Raw genomic sequence first — 22,505 nt, forward strand, 5'->3', positions numbered from 1 at the left:
TGGCCCAGCCCAGCTTCTGCAAATAATCCTGCCATGGGCCTGGTATTTGCAGGATCAAGCCCACAGACGTGTAGACAGAGTCTGCACCCTGACGTGACGCATGAATAGTTGTGCTGACTGCACAACAGCCATTCTCAGGGTCTTCCCAAGTTCAAAGTTTAAAAGGGCATTTAGCTATTTGCTTGTTCCCCCATTCCCTCCAGCTGTGTGAGGAATGGGGATCTTGGGTGATACCGCCCTGGAGGATTCCGACGGGTGGGGAGACCAGGGTCCCTGTGCACCGGTCAGGGTCGGCAGGGCCTATGTCTCCTTGTTTTTCTCAGCAGCACTGAGACCAGGCTGCAATGTGCCCCCTGCACCAGGCAACATGGTGTCCTCACACCGCTCTTGGATTCAGGGGCTGGTCCCAGCTAAGACCCTGAGTGGCTCATGCACCTCTCGGAGCCTTCTCTTCTGTAGCTTGAGTGACTGGATATGGTGAATCTAAGGACCCTTTGTCCCTTCTGCCATGGGTTCCGTAATGTGGCTGGAGGGAAATCCATCAACTTTACTAGGTATTTCCGTTTCTCGGACTGGCTTTGGTGGTCAGTCTAGCCTTTCCAAAGTCTCATCTTCTCTCTGTCCTAGGGGCCGTGATGGTCCTTCTGTCCCAGAAGTCCTTGCTGTCCTTGACTAACGACCCCCCTCCCACCCCACACCATGCAGGGCTACCACCCGCTGCCCCACGAAGTGGAGATTGCGCACACGAAGAAGCTGTTCCGGAGGAGGAGAAACGACCGAAGGTAGGAGATTCTCTGCCCCCAGCCTTGGGGATTTCTCTCCCGCTGTCAGTCTCCTGCCCCCAACGGTTGGGCGGCAGCGTCTTTCGGTGACTCCCAGAATGGGTCCCCGCAGGAGCCCAGGGAGGCTCCAGGACTTGCAGTTCGGGAGAAACACTCCTTGCACTGCCTTAGGGCAGCAATAGCGTTGTCCCGACAGGGACCAGCTGGCATGCGTCTTGAGACCCGGCATCCAGGAGGCTCCGGAGCTCGTAATTCCCAGTGCCTATCAGTCCTTCCCAGGCACGGGGAGGGGCCTGCCCTTGTTTCCTTCAGGCTTTCTTGCACAGAAAGGTCTTCAAGGAATATTTCACATGGAAAACTGCAGGTGCAGAATAATATTTGTAGTATGTGGTCACTTGTGCCAAAGTAGGGCTGGGGAGGCGATTAGGATCTATTTTTTTGCTTGAATGTGCGTTAAGTTATTTCTGGGTGAACATATTTTTGAAAAGCGAGGCAGAGAGTAAGAAAGAAAGAGGCAGAGGAGGAAGAAAGGAAGAGGGAGGAAGGCAGGAGAACAAAGAGGAGAGTGTGTTCGAGAAGAGAGGAAGAAAAGGCTTCTTGCCTGAGGAATTAAAATGAGGTGTTTCCCTATAGGGAATTTCTTCTCAGATAAAGGTCATGGCTGTGGTTTTACCTTTAACGAACAGAGAATGTTCTCAGAGAGCCAATAAACAGTCCAGGCCTCACCCCTTCCTCAGAAGGCTGGAAGTGCCTGCCACCCTCGGGAGACCGGGGCTGTGGCGACCAGCATCCCCTTCTCCACCCGTGGGTCCTGGACGAGGCGGGTGGGTGGACGACTAAGCCCCGAGATGCACCAACATTGGCAGGTGGATTTAGAGGGTGTGAAACATTCCCAGGGGACAGTGACGGTAGAAGCAGCTGGGGGAGGCTTAGAAGTCAGAACCACTGGACACATCATGAGGTAGCAGCAAAGGGAAACTGAGCAAGGAGGGCTGGGCCAGGCGCTGTTCCTGGCTGACCGCGTGTGGCTGTCTGCTGTGGGCTGCCTTTGGGGGTGCAGCCACATAGAAGCAAATCCCTGCCTTCTCGTTTCCTGGCAGAGGAAAGAAGTGGGGGAGACAGCCTCCCTCCCCCACTTGCAGGGGTGGGGGGCAGTTAGAGTTCACAGGGGAGGTGTCTGGGACAGCAGAGATCTGGTGTCTCTCCCTCCCTGCCCCGTGGTTCCCAGAGTCTGGAGGGTGGGTTGCGTCCAGGCTTCCAAAGGACAGGTGACCCTCTGACGGGGCCCCCGGCCCTGTCAGTGGCGGCCGCAGCTCAGTGGCCAGGTCGTCACGTCACACCGCCACTGCTGGGCTAGGTCACCTGGCCCGTAGGAGTCCCCTGGGCAGTGGCAGGCCTCCGGAAGGCAGCAGCGTGACTCGGGAATGTAGGAAGAGGAGCGTGACACGCATGCACTGGGAAGTTGCCCTTCCGCTGAGCCGCGCTCATGTTAACAAACGCCTGGGCTAGGTCAGCACACCTCGCAAAGGATGTGGACAGGATCCAACGCCAGGCAATAAAGATGATTAAAGGGATGGAAAGTATGTCCTGTGAGGAGAGGCTAGCGGACAGGGCCAGGGGAGAGGAGGCTGCAAGGAAGGACGTTCACGCCGGCAAACTCATGAAAGATTTATAGGGAGCACTGAGGCCAGCTGCCTCCATGTTCACAGGGGGCCTGGCCAGAGGAAGTCTGCTGAAATGGAAGGAGAGTGTTCAGCTGGACCCAAGACAGACTCGAGGAATGGTTGTCTCGTCCGGTAGAGGGTCACCCCTGGCCATTTAGAGGGCGGGCGTGCTAGCAGGCACTACCTGGAGACACCTCTCATCACGTCTACATTACCTCTCGCCCTGCCATCCCAGCGGTCCCGAGCAATGGGGACTTTCAGAAGAGCAGGCAGCCAGCTGGTTTAAGGACCTCAATGTCCTTAAACTATGTAGGAACGTAGGAAGCTAACACCAGGGACCTCCCGAGTCCTTGGTGATTCTGGCTGCAGAGTTCACAGGTCCACCTGAGCTTCCTGGTGGAGGGCAGGCGGTCGAGCTTTCGCTAAGTTCCACCCCTTTATACTGCATTCTGATAGCTCACGCTTATATACAGCAGATGAAGCTTTTGGGGCTTGAGGGACCACCTGGGGCCCACATTCCCTAGGAACACCAGGTGGCAGTGGAGAGGTGACCAGAGTCAGATCTGGGTGACCAAAGGGCAGAGCCAGCATCTGCTTTGAGCCTCTGAATTCTCCTTTCTGTCGTGGGGGGAGCAGGTGCATTTCCCCATGTAACAGGAGTAACTGAGGCCCCAGGCGTTAGCCAAGATTATTCTGCTCTGAAGTGGCAGAGAGGAACTCAATCTACTGACCCCAAATCTCAGCCCTTTCAACCTCAAGCCTCAGGTGGATCTTTGACCAAGAGCAGGTGACTGGTGGGAGCAAATCGGGGTGTGGCTGCAATGGCACATCGGGGAGTGTCCTGCAGGGGTCTGTGCCTCCTTTTTTCCTGGTTGAGTGTGGTACTGCAAACCCCTGGGGCCCAACCTTGTCTGCAGGGAGTCTGCCTCACATCCTGTTCTGGGTGTGTCCTTACTGCTTTTCTGTCTGGGTTACTGCAGTCAAAGGCCGATCCCACGGAGTGGGGCATAGATGTGAATCCCATCTTCTCTACTCGGTAACTCTGTGATCTGAGCAGCTGACTTTTTGAAGACTGTTTCTGCTCCTGTAAAACTGGCCTACTAACCGAGAGGCGTAAAGGAGCTGGCTTCTGGAAGGCGCCTGAGTGCCAGCCTGCGCTCCTGACCAGCGCGGGCTGTGGTGCTTGGGGTGCACTGTGAGGCGAGAGTGGAGCAAACTTGTGTGCAGGTGGCCCCTGCCAGGGGCCCCACCAGCGTGCGGCTCGCTGGAGAGAGCGCCCGGCCCTGCATTTGCTCTGGAATGGACCATTTCTTCTCCATCAACCTTGAAAGCTCTGCCCGTACATTCTGTGAGATGCTTGGAGGGTCTCTGGCTTCAAATTGATTTGTCACTGTCTTCTCATTTTTGCAGGCACAAGTTAAGCTCTGGAAAGTTCACAACGTTTGTCCTTAAAAATGAACTCAAAACTTAGGGCCACTGGTAACTACATATTTACTTTTGGAAAACTAATCAAAAATGTTTGCTGATTTGAGACAAAACCATGCATTTCATCTTTGGAAGCTCTGGGTGGGTGTTTCATGCATTTCTCGGAGCTCAGTATGTCTAGGGGTGTTGCTCCCCCACCCAAGTGGGAGACCGCAGGCTAGAAAGGGGGCTCATGAAGGTCTGCCTCCGTCCCCAGGCCCCCTGCCCTCAGAGTGTGGGGCAGAGGAGTGTACGCGCTGGATTACTTGAGTCCTGGCCATGCCTCTGACCTGCGTTGACCTTGAATGAGGTCGCACCTTTAGCGCAGGCCAGCAATCCCTCCTGTTCCCGCCGTTTCATGGGATGAACAAGCCCGGCAGTGAAGGCATGTCATAGTGTGTGCTCCCTGGAACACAGCTCCAGGGTGGGCAGGGCACCTGCTGAAGCATGCACCTGGGATCCATACTGCAGACAGGAAGGGCAGTGGGGGGGGCAGAGGGTACGAAGGAGGGTGCTGTGCTGGGTTGCAGTGCAGGCTAGGTGGGGACGGTGGGGAGTACGGATTTTATAGAAGCTCTGGGATCTCTTCAGCTGTGTCCCAGGACAGAGTCAAGTGCAGGTCTTCATTCCCCATGGGGATGGCTGCAACCTGAGCCAGCTCTCTGCACCCAGGGCAGTTACTCTAAGTACTGTGTTGGGGGGTGAGTGCTTCATTTCTGAAGGGGGGCCCTGTCTGGAACACCACAGAGAAACACTGCTTAACCCTCCAACTAGGAACGGTGGGGCAAAATTCTGTGCTCCCACACACCATAGCAATGCCAGCCCTGCTGTCAAGGGTCTGGGGCATAGTTTTCCCAAGACTCTCTGGCTCCAGAATCCCCAGAACATGGTGCACAACTGTCTGCAAGGAGGCTCAGAGAAAGGAGCCAGCGGGAGGTAGTTAGGGAAGGCTTCCTGGAGGCAGCGGGCATTGAACGAGTCATGAGACATGAGAATTTGGGAGATGGAAAGAAGTCAGGCTAAGAGGCATGTGAGTCCAAACTGAACAAGTGTGGGGACCAGGGTTTCCCTCCTCTCCCCAAAAAGTCACCTCCACAAAGTTCCCAAGAAGTCAGATGGGTGGAGCTCATGGTGTGTCTGCCTCCTGTTGAACTAAATCGAAAGGAAAAGCCAGCACTCCTGGTTCCTACAGGCCCGGCTAACAATCAGAGTGGGGCGCATGGAGGAGCCCATCCCACGGTGCCAGTGCAGCCAGGGAGAGGAGAGTGTTCTCCAAATTAATTTGTTTCATTAAGTGAGGTCTCAGGACACTTAATTTACTCCACGTGGATGCAGATCGAAAGGAAGCGGAATGCCATGATCGTCCCCAGAGAGTGTCAGATGGTTCCCCGGGTGAGTGTGGGCCCCACAGCTTTGTGTTCCCCCCTCCACGGGGCCCCAGGTGACACAGCTGAGCCAGGTACTGGTGTGCAGGGTGAGCAGAGTAACTCTTGACGCCTCTGTCCTACATTGACCTTGACTGTGACATGGTGTCCTCTAACCGTAGGGCCAATTAAGACTCTCATCCTCACTCCCTCTGTTGGCATGTCCCCACACCCTGCCTAGATGCCAGGCTCTGTCCCTGTGCACAAAGTTAGCAACAGCTATCAGATTTGATTTTAAAGCCTGTGACATCACCTAAGTCACTGATGCAAATGAACAGGACACCTGGAATTAAAGGTGCTGGGTATGCAACTTGGTAATGTACTAAAATCCTGCACCAAGTCACTTGAAAGGGTAAATCTGGGGGGATGTGGATTGCATCTGAATCTTTGGAGAATGTTTAATCAGTAAGCTAGGTCCCAGGAGAGCATGAGGGGGCAAAGCCCCTGGAGACAGCTCTTGACTCGATGCTTGCAGGGCTCCAGATGTGTCGGGCTAGTAACCCTTTTCAAAGAGGACATAGATTTGGCCTGTGTGATCTGGTAGTTCTTCCAAACCACCTGCTTGGGAATCTCTTTGGGAGTTACCTGCGTTCTTCTGATTTTCGGTAGACTGCACCTACAGCTAGACCCTCTAGCACCTTGTCCTCCAGGCTCCGCAGACGTGGTCGGGGCCCTGCTCAGCCTCGCAGGAAGCACGTCTTCCCAGGCTGTGCTCCACCCCGCGGGCCAGAGGAAGAACACCTGGAGCCCTGCACCAGCCCCGGCACCTCCCAGCCCTCACCTGTGCAGGTGCCTCACAGGGTCTGCCTTTCCTAGTCTGCGCCTGTTCTCTCACAGAAGGCAAACCCCGCTTTCTTTCATTCGCCCCCTTTACCTCACCTCTCCTCGCCCCCAATCCCCATCAGCAAAATTATGCTGGCTGCCCACCGCCTTCCCATTCTAAAGCTAAAAATATCATTTTAGAATTGCCGTCAACACTTGTTGAACCCGCTGCTCTGATAACTCAGGTTTGTGCTGTGATGGTGATCACCGGTGCTGGGAGACCCCTCATTCCGTTCTGAAATCTATCTTGCTCTCCTCTTCACATCAGGGCTCACGACTAGCATCTGGGGCACCCCGTGCCCACTTCAGTCCCTTTCTCTGGGGGTTGCCCTCCTCATCAGATTTGATTTTGAACTCTGCAATCTCACCTAAGTCACTCATGAAAACGAACAGGGCATCTAGAATTGATGGCTTTGGGTATGCAACGCTGCAATCCTTCAAAGTCCCAGATCTTGCCCACCGGGAGTTATTGAGGAATAACCCAGCACAGAGCCCTGGAGCTGTATCTGTCAGCTCATTCACCCAAAAGTGAAGGTAGCCCTCCTGCAAGTCCAGGGCGCCTCCTTATTCAGGGGTTGCATATTTGCCAATTTGCAAATGACCTACTCACTAAAATGTGCTTGTAACCCCAGAGCAATACCCCCAGTAGTTCCGTGGTCATTCCTGGGTACATACACAGTGGTGACAGCTTCAAGTCCCCACTCCACGTCCCCAGCTGAAGTCGAGCAAGGAACTCTGCCTTCTTGTTTCAGCTCTCGTGTTACAAACAAGTGTCCTTATAGAGATATATTTAGTGCCATGTTTTTCTCATGGGTGAATTTTCTGTTTAAAATGCCCCCACGCAGAGTGCTGAAGTGCTATCTAGCTGTCTGTGTTCTGTGATGCGCCTCGTGGAAAATATGCATGTGTTAGATAAGCTTCACTTGGGTATTAGTTAGAGCCATGCTGGCCGTGAGTTCAACGACACACACACACATATATGGGATAAGTGTGCCTTGAAACCAAAACACACATAAAGTGAGGTTATATATGGGTGAGTTGGACAAAAATGCTGTGACCAGAGGCTCCAGGCACCTTGGCTTGTGTTTCTCCAAGAAGCAGTGGTCCAGTGTTCAATGATTCAGTGTGTAGGAACTTTGTAGAACAGGCAGACCGTGGTTAACAAGAATCCATGTGTTTGCTCTACAAAAACCAAGCTGATGCTAAAGGCCTATGCCTCAACGATAGGATTGCTGCATAATTTCTGGTTTGTGCGCAGCAGTGACAGGGCTGGCGAACTGGCCAACACCTGGCTGAGGTTCACCAAGGGCACTACAGCTTCGTCTGCCCGGCCCGCGAGGACACCGCCCTCAGCCCGCCCAGACCGCTCCACCCTGCGGTGACCATCATTGTCATGCTGTCATCAGCTGCCCAGGGGACAGCGAGACAGATCAACTCCCATTGCCTGCGCTGCGTCTTTATAACCCAGCAAGGAAATTGCCCTCATTAATTCCCTGCTAAAGATAGATAAGAAAATGGGACAGGCATGCCCCCACCTGGCAGGCAGCCCTGTCAGATTCTAAGCAAAATGAGTCAGATAGGAATTATTTTTAGGCTCCTTCTCCTCCTTCCCCACGCCCACCCCCAAGCAGGCTCTCTTGGAAAGAAGAGCAGCTCATTTCTTGAAGCCAGATGTCCAGGCACATGTTCGATTGACGTGGAGGCCGGGGCGCCTTGAGAAGCCCCTCGCCTCTGTGCCAACCAGAGTGGGCAGATCGACCTTTAGACAGTGAGCTGGCTGCCCCGTGGCCATGGAGGCTGGCTGGTGACGCACCCTAGCAGCATACGCCCCGTGATGCCTCCTTCTCTGTCTCCCTCTTCCCAGTAGCAGGATTCATTCAGAAGCCTCCAAATTCTGGATAGCAGAGGAGGGAGGCCTGGGAGCAAGGCCTCTGACTGCAAGGAGGCTTGGGGCAGGGGAGCAAAAGCTGCTGACGAGGAAACCGGCCACAGAGAAGTAAATGCCATCTCCCCTGGGCCTGCGCTTGGGACAGGAGAGAGAAGACCTGGGGAACAGCCTCCCAAGCTGGTTTATTTCCTCCTCCTCAGCTGTCACAGTCCCTTTTTCTGAAATGACAAGCCCTTGCGGGTTAGTTCACAAATGCTGACCCCAATCTGTCCTCCCTCGCTGGAGCCCATGGGGACAGGCCACTCTGAAGGTGCCCAGTGCCAGGACCTCCAGCACCAAGTCTGTGCACCAAACCCTGGCTCCACGGACACGGGTGTGCGGCTGTAGGGATGCCAGTAGGTGGCATGGGATGGCAGGCACAAGAGGCGTGTTGCCCCATGCCATCCGCAGCTGTGCCCTCAGGAAGCAGGAGTCCCCCTCCCCCCAGGTGATGTACAGAGGAGGAAGGAATTCAGGACCAGCACTTCCAGAATCCCTGTTGTGATAAGGCCCAGGGGAATTCCCCGACACGGAGCCTGTAGTTTTGTCAGCACTAAGATAGGAATCCCCGATTCCTTCTCTAAAATGTATCATGGAGAGAGTACAGGGCTGAAAATGCCATCCACTTCCATTCTTTAACTGTGGGTTGGGAAAGACAGACGTGAGACAGCTTAGAGCTGCCAGAGCAAATAATTGGTGCTTCTGCCCATGCACCCTCTTCAGAAAGATCCAGAAAGGCAGGCCACGCCTGCTGCTCCTGTGTACATCTTTCAGAGCCCAGATCAGGCCAGGACTGCACCCTGACACCAAGCGCAAGGCTCAGCCGGTGCGCCCAGCTCTCTGGCCACCTGAGGTGGGGGGCTCCTTGCAAGCACCCTGGTGCAGGGTGGGCTGTGCTTCCCGCTGGTTTAGGGCCTTCATGCTGGGCCCAAGGGCAAGCCCCCACACCCTTAGTCCAGGAGGTCACTCAGAGATTTAGCCAGCCCACCCTGAAGGCACAGTGCGGTCTGGACACTACTGAGCTCTTTAAAATATCGGCTCTTTCATCAAACCAGTCAGTCTTCCTAAGGACCCTAGGAAGGAGGTAGTCTCTGTTTCCATTTTACAGATGAGGAAAGTAAGTTGCACAGAGAAGTGAAGTCACTTGCCCAAAGCCACAGAGCTGGGAACTATTTGAGCCAAATGGCAAACCCAAACTTCTGGCCTCTGGGCTGTGGGCCTACCCTGTTCCCTGCTGGAAAACTCTGTCCCCTTGAAAGTCTGTCCCCTTGTCCACACACGGGGCCTCCATCTTCTGGTCTCTCTCCAGGCCCGTGCACCTCCCAGTTTAACCCTTGGTTAACTCACGCATAGACAGCACAGAGGCCGCTCAAGTGCACTGCAGGGAGGGAGCATACGTCACTCAAATGAGGGGACAAGTGTGAGACCAGCCACGACCCGGGGACTCGCCTTCCTTAGCCGCTGGACTGCTGCGCTAGGTGGGTCTTGCCCAAAGACCCTCCCTGGCTGGATGATTCATGTGTGGACTTATTTGGGAAGTGCCTGCTGTAGCCTCGAGGGTCCCCTGGTTTGGGGGTCGGCCCTGCGAGAGGCTGGAAGGGGTGGTGTGAGGCCTGGAGTGGAGGGACAGTCTGACTGCGAGAGCATCCTCCAGCTGCTGCCCTCTCCCCGCCTCCCAGGGGACGAGCTCAGGCACAAGTCTGACTTCCACTCCCCAAAGCTCCCCAGCAGGGACTGGAGCACAGGTTTTAAAAATACCAAGGAGCCTTCCTGCCTGGGTCAGCATTTTACCCTGAGCTCCGAGAGTTATTTCCAAGTCTTCCCAGTAATTTAATTTTAGCCATTTATTCCAATGTGTGTGTTTTGGGGAAGCCAAGGTAGCCTCTGTTATGGTTTGGAGTATTTTGGGAGGCTCTGGTTTCCAGAAGTGATGCAGGGGCTCAATTAGGCAAGACATCAGCAAGCAGAATTAAAATAACTCACAAAGACAGGCCCTTGGGTCCCCGGAGGTGATGTCTATGCTTAACCGGAGGGTTGGGAGGGGAAGTAAGGCCAAGGTGTCCCTGGGCGCCCAGTGGTCGGCCCCACTGGCATTGTCTGCCACTCTCCAAGTGCCTGCAGGCATGTTGATGCCCTTCAACGTGCAGAATGAATGGGACTGACCAGACCAAAGGACAAACAGCCTGGGCACAAGAGTGGACAGCTCACTCTTGTAGAGTTAGCCTGTAGGGGGACACTCCTTCACCAGCAATTCATGGGAATGAAAGTGTACAGTCACCAACACCTCAGCACTGCAGAGACTTTTTTGGCAGCAAGTTATTGTGTGTTTCAAAGAGGCCTCAGACGCCACCCCCGGCACCCGTTTCCACAAGTTCTGCCTACCCTGGCCTTCATTATCCAAGTGCTTTTGAATCTTCCTCGCACCCTTTTTCCTGAGCTATCCCCACCTTAGTCCCCACCCCTTTGCTGCCATCTGGCAGACCCAGCACACCCTGGAGGAGCGCTCTCTGCCAAGTCCCAGGGCCTCCTGGGGCAGGTGCAGCAGCTGCAGGGTCCGGGGATAGGCCAGGGACGGTGGAGCCTGGAGCCTGCCACCGACCCTCCCTCCCCGCCACCCCAGAGTTGTCTTCAAGCTCTGTCTTTCCAAGGGAGGATTTGATGGGCAAAGGAACCAATTTCAGGCTATTTCTCAAAACCGACATTCAATTCAGGACAGGCATGTGTAGACTCAAAACAAAGATGAGAAATGTGTTTAAGGAAGAAAATGCTTGCTAGGCTGAGTGGTGTGTTTGGTCTGGTGGCCGAGTGGCCACAGCAGACACCTGTTCCAGGCTGGCTCAGGCATCAGCGAGCAGATGGCACAGCCGCGTCACCCTGAGTGGGAAACCAGGTACCCCTGGACCGTGGCCGGGCCCTGGGGAGTCTGGCAAGGGAAGGAGTGTGGCTTCACCTTGATATTCTGGAAGACTGGAGACATATGGCCGGGAGCAGAGTAGGGAAGGTGATAGTTAGGGCCTCGCTAGGCAGGGGCCTGGGAGGCCGGCTCCCTCCCACAGTCTCGCTGCCCCCAGGACTGTAGGGAGGCCTGGGCACAGTTCCTCTTTAAAGCAGAGTATATTTACCATAACTTACTCTGCACAGAATTGGGGCGGCCCACCTCAACCTCTTCATTCACCTCCTTAGAACGGGAGGGAACCCTCACCTCCCATCATTCTCAAGCAGCTCTTAATGTGCAATGATTTCCTACTTTTGTGTCTTGCGAACTGGGTATCGGCGGTCAGTCGGGCCTGCTGGGTCTCCCAGCACAGTGATGGCATTCACCCTGCGGCCTGCGGTGAAGGCTGGCAGTCAGAAGAATGACGTAGCTCTGCAAAAGTGGTACTTGTGGACTAGAGTGGGAAGGTGGACCCGTTGTAAGTTTTAAAGGCACAATGTTTAGCCCCTAGAAGCCTAAAACCATCCCACTTTAGGCAAACATCCTTTTTTGCTCCTGCCTTCATTTTCTGGAACTAGCACAACTTGAGCCACTCAGGGCCCAGGTTCCAGCCAAATGTGTAGGTGGCCGGAGTCTGTCAAATTGTCTAGACTTGGTTTGGGTCTGTTAGGCTAGATGCCTCTCTCCAAAGACATTACTTCACCCCCCTGAGGCAATTGTCCCATCTTTAAAGAGGACATCTACCTCCTAAGAATGTTTTGTAGTTCAAATGAGATGAGACTGAAAGCAGGTAAACATCAAGGACCCCACAAACTTGAGGATTTTATTGCCTGTCTTAGTGTTCACACATGTGCTTATGGATGTGTGTGTATGACTGTACGCGCGTGAGTTTGAATCCACTTCAGTGCCTCTGCCAATCCTCATTTCCAATGATCATTGGCTGGAAATGGAGCCTGGGCTGGGGGTTTGTATTAGTTATCTGTTGCTGCATTACAAATTACAGGGCTTAATGCTGAGAACAACAAACCTGTATTGTCTCACATCGTTTCCGAGGGTCAAGATTCAGGAGCAGCTTAACCGGGTGGTTTCTAGCTCAGAATCTCTCTTGAGGTGGCCATCAAGCCGGCAGCCCCGCGGTAGTCCTCTGAAGCTCTGCTTCCACACTCCCGTACTAGATCCTGACTGGTTGTGGGTCTCAAAGTGTGCCTGTTCATGAGGTTGCTCATGATGTAGCAGCTGCCTTCCCCAGAGTATGACCCAAGGGAGAGAAAGACAAATAGATCATCTGACACTAAGATGGGTGATTTGGTATTTCTTATCATCTAAACTTGGGGGTCGAAATCAGTAACCCATCACTTCAGCCATAATCTGTTGGTCACATAGACAAACCTGTCCAATGTGAGAGGAGACGACACAGGTGTGAACCCCGGGACAACAGGCTTATTGGGGGCCATCTGGAAGCCTGGCTTTCACTGCTTACCCTTCACCTCTTTCAATACCCCATTTGATCCCAGCATCAGCTCAGAGTTCGAGATCTATCTATCTGGGCCATCGAGATCTATCTATCTGGTTTGTGTGTAGATGAGGCTTTGGGTCACAGTTCTTACATAAAGCTCCTCAAGTACAATTCTTGAGCTCTCAGCCTATGGTTTAAATTAAAAAAAAAAGTTAACACAGCCTCCCCCCCCCACCATGAGTCCCACAATCAACTTAAGGTTGTAGGACAGGCACAGGGTAACTACCATAGACGCCAGTGTCCAAAGCAAGGGCGGAAGGAGCAGGACACGTGCAGAAGTCATTGGTGCACCACATTTCTGAAGCCCAGCAAAAGTTGGCAGCACCCTGACTAGAACTCAGTTCTGCTCCTGCTCAGGCTCACCCATGAGGGTACAGTCAAGTCATGGACGCAAGGAATATTCAGGGCCCTTGGTTCTGCCAAGGACTCATCATTTCTTTTCTCAGCTAGTTTCCCGACAGCAGAATTTTGGAGTTCCAAGTGACTCTTCAATTTGTATCACCTCTGTCCCTTCCTGACCAAATAATCAATGTTTCTGCTGAAAATCTTTCTTTTGAAAAAATGTGTAGGTCTTCTGTGAATCCTATTAGAGTCTACACCACTGAATTTAAAAAAACCCTTCCAATTTCTATAAGATCCTCTCAGAATCTTATGGGGGGGGGGGTGGAGACTGTACCTTAGGTAATGTAAGGTCCTCTAGCTTCTTAGAATTCTGTTGTTTGTTTGACTTAATTTATTGAGAGACCCGAGAGTCACACCTTTGAAACCCTGAGGGTTTTCTGTCAGGGGGGCATAGAGGCACCCCCAGCTTCCTGGGACCTGAACAAAAGACCTTCTGACCATGCCTTCCACCTCATCTTTGGGCTATGGTTTCCTGAGAGTCCTGCTTTCCTTTTTCCTCAGAAGTCATTTCTAAATTTTAGCACAGTTTGCCATCTGGAAATTCTGGGAATCTTCAAAATGAGCATGTCCTGACTCCACTTTTATAACCGCCCTTCCTGAAGCTTCTCTCTCTCCTCTCACATATGCTACACATAGCCCGAAGAACCAACAACCCCTTCAACATTATTTGAAAATCTCTTCACCACCACAGGAACAAGCTTTGCAAAACAATCTGCTGCTGTTTAGCAGGAATGCCCTTTCCTCCAGTTTCCAGTAGTTATTTCTCACTTCCCTATTGTCCCCACCTGTAGACTCCTCAGACTGTATTTCCACACATTGGATTTTTGTGATGGCAGCACCCCATTTCAGAACTTTAAAGTCTATATTATTTATCTCTTGCTGTGTAGCAAATTACCCCCAATTTATCACATTCAAATAATAGGTATTTATTGTCTTACTCTGTTTCTGGGGTCAGAAACCCAGGAGCAGCCAATTGGGTGTTTCTGGCTCAGGGTCTGTCAGGCAGGGGGTTAGCAGGGAGACGCCATCTTGTGAAGTCTCAATTCAGATGGAACTGGAAGATCCACTTCAAGCTTCCTGACATTGTTGGCAGGTCTTTGCTTCTCACTGACTGGAGGAGGAGACCTCACTTCCCTGCAATGTGGCCCACTCTTCAGGTGCTCATGGCAGAGAGTGGGAGAAGGCCATGTGCTTTGTAACCAAATTCCAGAGCTGCCATAGCATCTCCTCTGCCATATTGCTTACATACACGTGCCCTGGTACCATGTGGAGGGGCCTCACAGGTGGGGCCCATCATGGCCATTTTTCTCAGCTCCTTTCTGAGTTTTTGTCTTTCCTCCCCCTACTTTAAGCAATCTGGTAAGATCCACCAGTAGCTTTGAGTCAGTTGGGTTATTCTGTGTCCTCTCTTCTGTACCTCCATTCCCCCGTCCAGGCTCCTCTCTGCAGTGGAGCTAGAGTTAGAATGTGACCTTCCTCAGGTCAGTGTTAGCCAGAGGATGCTGTTGCTTGAGATTCAGAACTTACCTGCCCTCTAGGGGACCAGCAGGTAGTTCCAGGAAAAGGGAATTTTTCAGCACTCACACACACACAGAGTATCTCTTAAACTCTATCATCTCAATGACTATAGAAGTTGGGCTTTAACTGGAAACGTATTGAGATACTTGAATCTGTCTGACGCTAACAAGGAAGGCTTCCTGGGTAGAAGGGGAGAGAGTACAAATATTCCTCAAATATAATAGCGAAGCTGTTTCACGCAGCCTTTCTGGGCGCATGCCCCAGCAGGTGAGGGAGGCATCCAGACAGACGCTTGTGTTCCGACGTAAGCGTGATGTAGGTGGGACTCAGAGGCTGTGTGGTTTGCTCAAGCCCTCTCAGAACTGCACTGGCCCCAGACAGCTGAGCATCTACATCATTTTCCACAGAGTTCTGGAACATTGGCAGGGGACTAGATGCTGCATTTTTACCCAACCCAGAGCACGGTGTGGTCTAGAGTTGTCTGCCTGTCTGGGTGTGGGTTGTCCTGCCCGATAGAAGAGCAGATATTGTAGGGATCAGGGTGGGGGGAGACATGTGCCTCAGAACTGGAAATGTTTGGGAGGGGGTGTGTTGAAATACTGCGAGCAGCCCTGGGTGAACTAGGGCCCGTTGTTCCTTTCAAGCAGCCCCAGTGCATGTCCCAGCCGTCTGAAGGCGGCGCGGGCCTGTTTCTGGAGCCCGGCTCCGCAAGGAGTCTCTGGGATGGAGTGACAAGGAGTCCGCTTTCTATACAGCAGGACGGTCCAGAACAGTGGCCACATGGGGCTAATTAAGTTCAGTTTTCATGTCTTCAGTCCAGGGGCCATATTTTAAGTGCTCAGTAGTGACTTGCAGCTGACGGTCACTGCTAGGCGACTTCTCCAGCCTCATACAAAGTTGCTAGAGAGCCTCCTCCAGAGAGGCCCCCCATGGTCACCACTGCCCTGGGCTCCCCCCGGAAAAGTCTGATGCAAAATCTGTTCTCCTTGCTAATGCTAACAGCCGCACGTGCAAGAGGAGAAGGGGTCCTGTTCTGGTGTCCCGTTCTTGCCCAGCCCTCTGCCCCCCTCCCTGTGCTTCATACAGATCACAGCAGGCGCTTCCCCTGCAGCGCCAGCCTGCGCCAGCCACACTGCCAGGGGACAGGGCTGCCCGGCAACCAGCCCGGACCCCCGTTTAGGCGGGGCAAGAGCAGGCGCTCAAAAGTGAGACAAGGCTGGGTGGGGAGAGGAGCTGGGGGAACTTTCTTCATCTCTGCACCCTCCGTAGATCCACGGTGTGCTCTCCCTAGATATTTAGCCTACACGCTAATAAATCAAGTAACAATAACTATGAATGAGTGCTATTTTGAGAGGCACTGCAGCCTCGTCGCCTGAAGCCCATCTCTACTGCACACGTTGCTGGGGTTAGAAATCCACCTTTCTTGTGTTCCCGTCCAAGGTGTAGCTGCCCTGGCCTTCAGGGTGTGTGTGTGTGGAGGGCAGGGGGTAGGGGAAGCAGTTGGAGCAGGTAGCATCAGACACCTTCCTGGGACTGACCAGGTCAGAAAGGGAAGTGGAAAGGGGAGTGGGCACAGGATTGTAGGCCCAGCTGGGTGGCCTCAGCTACCCTCCTGATTGGGGCAGTGACCTCCCACCTTCAGTGAAACCCCCAGAACCCGCCTAGACCTAAGTGATTCCAATGGATCTACCCAGGCTCCTTGCCAGCTTCTGCTGTCCTGGTGCCTGCTGGGCTCAGGTCAGGAGAGAGGCTTTCTGGGATTAACTGAGCTGTGCCCAAAGCCCAGGGAGCATCTGAGGTGGGAGGCGTCACCCAGGCAAAGATAGGACAGGGCTGTCTCGGCGCCATCCGCCCCCACTGCCCAGGCGGGGTGCTTACCAGTCTCTACAAAGTGTGGTGTTTAGAAGGGCCCTGTGGGGACTGACATGGCCTATTCCACCGAGCAACTGGGAGTGTTACAAAGAAGGAAGAACATTTTCTGAGTCTGCCCGGTTTTTTCCTTGTGAGAGTGGCTGCGTGAAAGGAGTCACACCCACCTCCTTCGGGCCAGCAGGGACCCTCCGTCTCTGCTCAGTGCCCAGCTGCAAGCTCTTTGCTCCTGAAATCACCTCCAGCCCATCCCTTCTCCAGGGTGGGCCCCAGGAAAGGCCTTAGTTCTACAGAAAGTAGAGAAAGGCCTTAGTTGTATAGAAAGTAGGTGGTATGGGGTTTAACTTGGAGGTTGGACTGGCTCTCTTCCCCTCAGGAGAGTTAGCACTGGGCCAGGCCATTAGGGGTTGCGTTCTAAACACACCGTATGAGCTCTGGCTCAAATCCAAGGTAGCAATGCCCAGCAAAGGCAGGTGTGGGCTGCACAGATACGTGAGGGGCCAAGAGAAGGGGGCCTTGGTCAGGAAGGGGGCATCTGTCAGCATTTCTCAGCACTCTCAGGTCTGTGCTGGACGTCAGAAGAGCTCACATTCTAGTTGGAGACAAAAGACAATGCTATACCCAACAATGCGCTTAATCCCATTGTTGTGAGGTTGAGCAGCAAGGAAGGTTCTTGAGCAGAGGCTGTGTTCTCCTAGTGGCCAAGCCAGGTAGCGCAGGTAGTATTAGACGTGTCGGAGTCGGGGAGCCTCCTCCTCAACTTGTAGGCTGGAGTCTGGAGCGTGCATGCTAGTCGTTTTGTTCCCTCCATCATAGCAGATCAGCAGGAGCCTTGGGGCATCCTCCCATCCGGGGGTGCTCAGGGCTGCTGAGGAGTGGGGGTCGCCTTTCCACCTGCCAGCCCCTGTCAAACAGGGTGGGTACGCAGCTCTAGTGAGGGGAGAGTGGACAGCCTGGGGAACAGGCCGGGCTGCTGGTTATCCTGGCAGTCACGGGGAACAGGGGAATGGGAAGACACACCAGGGTGGTCTGGTGGTTAGAAGGGCCTGTTTCCTGGGGATGGTTGCCACGAAATCCTTCCCCAGCTTCTCCAGGGCAGTAACCATGCCTTCCCAGAGTTATGAAAACCTGCAATTACCAAGCTGTCCCTGGGTGGGAGCGTCCCGTCTTTCTTCCAAGATACACTGAGTCAAGGCCCGGTCAGTGCAGAAAGGCAGAGAGTGGATTCCTCTCCCACGTTCCTTCCCGCACGGCCCCTGGGAGTGTGGTTAATGAACTTGGTGATGAAGTATTTCGTGTCTGGGATTAGGGAGGTGAAGGAGGTGGATGGATGCTGGGGCCTCCCCGGGCTCTGAAGCAAGCCGCCCGCCTACTCCCAGCCTGCTCTGGGGCCACTCAGCAGATCCCACAGTGTCCCCAGGGCTTGGGGCTCTCTCTGCCTCCAGCTGCAGCCAGCGGAAATCAGAGCTGTGGAGGGAGCTGGGGAGAGGATTTTGAGCTGGAATGTGTGAGGCACAGCTTCATGGAATGCCCCACCCAGGCTGTGACTTCAGGATGGCTCAGAGTTTTGCTCTTTCTGGTTCTTCCAGTGATTTCTCTTTGGCATCTTTAATTTCTTGGCCTCTTGCCTTTATATGTGTCGGTTGTATTTGAGGGTGTGGGGAGAGAACGAAAAATATAGACTAGGTGACTCCAGATCTGAAATTTTCTCAGTAGAAAAAGAAATGAGCAGCTTTTATATATTAGGCACATTCGAGACCTGTATGTATCATCATGGCTAGTGAACCCCCAGGCTCCAGATGGCCTCAGAATCCTCATCAGTCCAGCCTCAGGTAGGAAGAGTGTAAGAGCCTTCTGGAAGGGTCGGCGTCCTGGGGACTCGGCCTCTTTGTCTCTGGGGGAGCAGTCGACTCTCTGCCGTCCTGCCCAGGTACCTAGTCACCTACAGTTCCCCTCACAGTCTGGTGCCTGAACTCCCCAGACTGGTATCTGCTGAGCAAATGCTCTCTGCTAAGCCCTTGCTTTGCACACACCCCACCCCCCCCCGCCCCCCACCATCTTCTGCTGGCAGCTCTGTCTCCTTGACCCCCCACCTGGCTCCATCTGTTAGCACTAGCTCTTTGCCCTGCGCAGAGGCCAGTGAGAGCATTAAAGCCGTTGTCTGAGAACAGTCCTCAGTACTTTCCCCTAAGAAGGGGTCGGCTGCTTCTGTGGCCAAGCCAGAAATGGGTTATGATCAACCTCCATTGATGCCCTTTGTAGACTCAGGGGTCTGCCTTATGCCCGTGGACCACCTTGTCCAGGCTCCACATTGCAAGAGCCAAGTTCCCTGAGGTCAAATGCTTGATTTCAGAGAGCTGGACTATAACCTGGGTCTCCAGCTCCTACCCCGACATTCTCCAAGCAATTGACAAGGCCCCACCCTGCTGTTAATCCAGAATCAGGGCTTCTAGAGGTTCAAAAGAGAAAGAAACCACAGGAAAAACCACCATCTTGTAAGCTGCTGCACTCAGGGTTCCAGGGACCATGTGCCACTCACCCAGAGTGGAGGTACTTGCTAGAAAGCTTTTGTGACCCAGCTTGGGAGCAGAGAAATGAATGACCTCAAATAATATTAGGTGGAAAAAGTAGACATAGCATGCTGTTTCTCAGAAGGCAGATACAGACATGTATGCATATCAACTTATATTAAAGAAAATGCGTGATGGCTAGACCATAAAAATCAAGAAATGGTTATTTGGGGAGGTCAATGGGACGAGGAGAAGCCAGATGTCATTGAACACCTGGTTTTGCAGATTTGACTTTGTTATCATGTAAACAGTTTACAGAATTATAAATACCACTGAAATCAAAAATAAAACAAACCTTTCTGCCAAGCCTCAGGGTATAGGCCCACTGTCTGGGCTGGGGAGCCCAGGCCTGCTCCCTCCCTGAGTAGCAGTCTCCCCAAGCTGCAGCATCCTGGGTTCTCCAGGCTTCTCAACACCCCCTGTGGGAGTCTAGTAAACACCACAAACTCAAGGGAGCAGGTTGTCCCTCTTTTTTATGCATACAGAACTGGGGTACAGGCCAGAGATACGGAGGGTGAGAGGATTCACCAGAGATAGAGCAGGGAGCAGAACAGGCAGATCAATGAAGTACACTGCTGAGGGGAGCAGCTGGCGGGCCAGGAGAGGTCTGCCACGCCATGTGGGTCACCTTCGGGGTAGGTGGAGATTGAACTCATGCAGAAATGGCTTAAGCTTCTTAGTGCTGTGCTTTAACCCGCTGTGCCACCAGGGAGGGCCCCCTCCTTCCAGTCTTAACCATGTAGGAACTCAGCTCCATCTGTGCGTTGCTGGAAATAGCCTTAATATCCCCCTGCCCCTCACCCACGTCTAGCCCGGCTACAGTTCCTGCCAGTCCCACCTCAAAACAGATCCAGAGGCCCTCCCTGGTGGCGCAGCGGGTTAAAGCACAGCACTGAGAATCTGAAGCCACTTCCGCATGAGTTCGATCCCCGCCTGCCGCCTGCCCGTGAGGAGACCACATGGCGAGCCAGACCTCTCCTGACCTGCCTGCTGCTCCCCTCAGCAGTGTACTTCGTCGATCTGCCTGTTCTGCTCCCCGCTCTGTCTCTGGTGAAGCCTCTCACCGCCCCTGAGCCTCTGACCTGTACCCCAGTTCTGTATGCACAGATAAATAAATAAATCTTTAAAAAAAAAAAAAAAACAGATCCAGAAACTGCCCGCTTCTTGCCACCTCTGCTCTTGTCCTTCCGGTCCAAGGCACCATTGACCGCCCCCCACCCCGACCTTAATTATTCTTTCATTTCATTGATCATCCTGATTCTGACTTTTCAAATGTCATGTCTTTGTCAGAATCCTTGAGTAGTTCCATTTCATATAGAGTAAGGTCAGTGGTCTACAAGATCCAAAAAGACCTATTTCCCCTCACCTCAAAGCTCATTATATACCATCCTCTGCCCACTCAGCCCCACCCCCACCCTGACAGCTTCACTGCCTTTCTTGGGGGGTTTCACCTCTAGCAAGAGTTCCTATCTCAGGCCTTAGTATCCACTGTCCCCCCCACCTGGAATGCGTCACTCTCAGATATTAACGTGACTCCTCCCTCTTCAAACCTTTGCTCCCTGGTGCCATCTCAGCTGACCTAACCTCTGCCTGAAAGTCTACCCTGTCCCAGAGGTGGCTCCACCTGACTCTGGCACTCCCCATCCTCCTTCCTGGCTCCACGTTCTTCACAGAACCCAGCACCCTCCGACATGCTATAGGATGCATTTGCTCTATTTTCTGTCTCTCTCCATGAGAAGATGAGGTCCACAAGAGAGGGGTTTTTCATCAAGTTGCACCCAGCCCTATTCTCAGGCCTGTGGAATGTCTGCACAGTAGACATTCAGTAAAAATCTATGGGTAAGTTATGGACAGGCAGGAGCAGGCAGGCAGGACATCCCACCACAGTCCGGAAATACATCTCTCAGGCCACTCAAGAGATACCAGCCCTGGTGTCCAGACTCATGCCAGAAGGAAATGTCAATTCCCACCCTCCACTCTGGGTGCTTTGTAAGGAAGACTCAGGCCTGGATCCCTGCTCTGCAGAGGGCAGGTGGGTGCTGGTGGATGTTCACCCTCAAGCAAGAGGGTAGTGGTGACCCATCTTCTCTGTGAAGAAGTTCACTTAATATCCAATATCGCAAGTAAGAATCCTTGCTGTGCCATCTGTGTGCCTCACTGCATGATGCCCAGCTTAGGTGTGACAGGAGTATGCAGCATGCTGGATGTCCCTCGTGACCACCAGTGGTGGAGGAGGGCTGGCATCGCCAGAGCCCACTCCCTGCCCCTCCCCCATGTCATCCTTTTCCACATCATGAAGGTGTGGTGGGACGAACACTGGGCTGGAAGGCAGGTCCAAGGTTGACATTGACCTCTGTTTCCCAAAGTCAGTGTGGGTCACCTAACCTTTGGGGCCTCCATGTCTTCTTCACTGGCCAAACGATGGAACCTACTCAGTTGTCTCTAGCCAGGCGACCAACCCGATGTCCCACCTTACCCTGGACTGTCCTAGCTTATCACTGGAAGTCCCATACCCCTGGGAAGCCCTCCATCCTGGACAGGGGTCGGTTGGCCATCCCATCTCTCAGGCTTCTCCTGCCTCCTGGGGTCTCTGACACCGAAATCCCAAGTGCCATCAGCAGGGTGGTGTTAGCTCCTCCTGTCCTCCCCAGAGCCAGTCAGCTAGATGTGAGTCCTCCTGACCTAGGAGAAACAGGTTGGAGAGACTTGTGGAGCCAAGCGAGCATAAACCAAAAGGAGGCTATTGAGGGAAACTGGGGTGTTTATATAACAGGGTGGTCCCTAGGAAAAGGGGAAGTTCCAGGGTCCCTGCCCCACCCAGAAGGAGGGTGGAGCTGAGCAGAGAAAAAGGAGAGAAGAGAAGGGAGAAGAGGAGAATGAAGCAGGATGGAGAAGGAGGAGACCTGAGGAAGCCACATGGAGCAGCAAGCATGTGATGAGGAAACCGGGCTTGTTTCCTGACCCTGGACTGGTTAAGGCAGATGTGGGTGAGATACCTGTAGGGAGGTGACTCTGGCAGTGTTTATATTGATTTTGATTTTGCTCTTTTCCTCCCAGACTTGTCTGGCCATTTCTGACCATTTTCCATGGGTCCCGGCCAGAAGTTGCTTTAGTCTTGTGGTGGACTGTCAGGCCTTGCGTTGGGCCAATCCCTTTTGCCCACGATGGGATGTGTAACTTCAGGTGTTTGATTTAGAAGTTATATTCTTTGTGTTCCGTATTGTATACTCACTGTATTAAAGTCCCTTTTCATGAAAGTTTTATATGTTTTGTCTTGTTGCGGCAGATGGCAGAACCCACTTAGAGCAGGCAGGATTTTGGGGCTTTAGGGGTGTCCCTCTCCCCCTGTCCTCTAACAGATTTGCTCTCATATAACAGAATTGGGGTGCCCTATAACATTTAGAGGGACAGGGCTAACTCTGAGGGGGACGCTAACAAGCTCATTCCCTCACACAGCCAGTTCCGCCTTCAGGAGGGACAGACTCTGGTGGACGGTTTGTAGGTAGTCTCAAAGGTTGTTCAGACTAGCTGGTGGCTGACTGAGGGAGAGGCCACAGGTCACTGCTGTCCCCAGTGCCTGCCTTCTCCACTCTCTGGTCTGTGACTGTTACA

The 22,505-nt window shown here is 53.2% G+C and overlaps 1 protein-coding gene across 7 annotated transcripts in view; it reads left to right on the forward strand.

The window, feature by feature from the left end:
- The window catches only part of CTIF (CBP80/20-dependent translation initiation factor), a 247,013-nt gene that overhangs the window by 129,804 nt on the left and 94,704 nt on the right, over positions 1 to 22,505 (forward strand). For all 7 annotated transcript variants that reach the window (XM_012725942.1, XM_012725944.1, XM_012725945.1 and 4 more), the window contains one exon: positions 706 to 782. In XM_012725942.1, the coding sequence (XP_012581396.1) occupies positions 706 to 782 (77 nt within the window). The remainder of the gene's footprint in view (positions 1 to 705; positions 783 to 22,505) is intronic.

The sequence above is a fragment of the Condylura cristata genome, unplaced genomic scaffold (assembly GCF_000260355.1).
Source record: "Condylura cristata isolate star-nosed mole 26May11 unplaced genomic scaffold, ConCri1.0 scaffold00016, whole genome shotgun sequence".
Classification (NCBI taxonomy): Eukaryota; Metazoa; Chordata; class Mammalia; order Eulipotyphla; family Talpidae; genus Condylura; species Condylura cristata.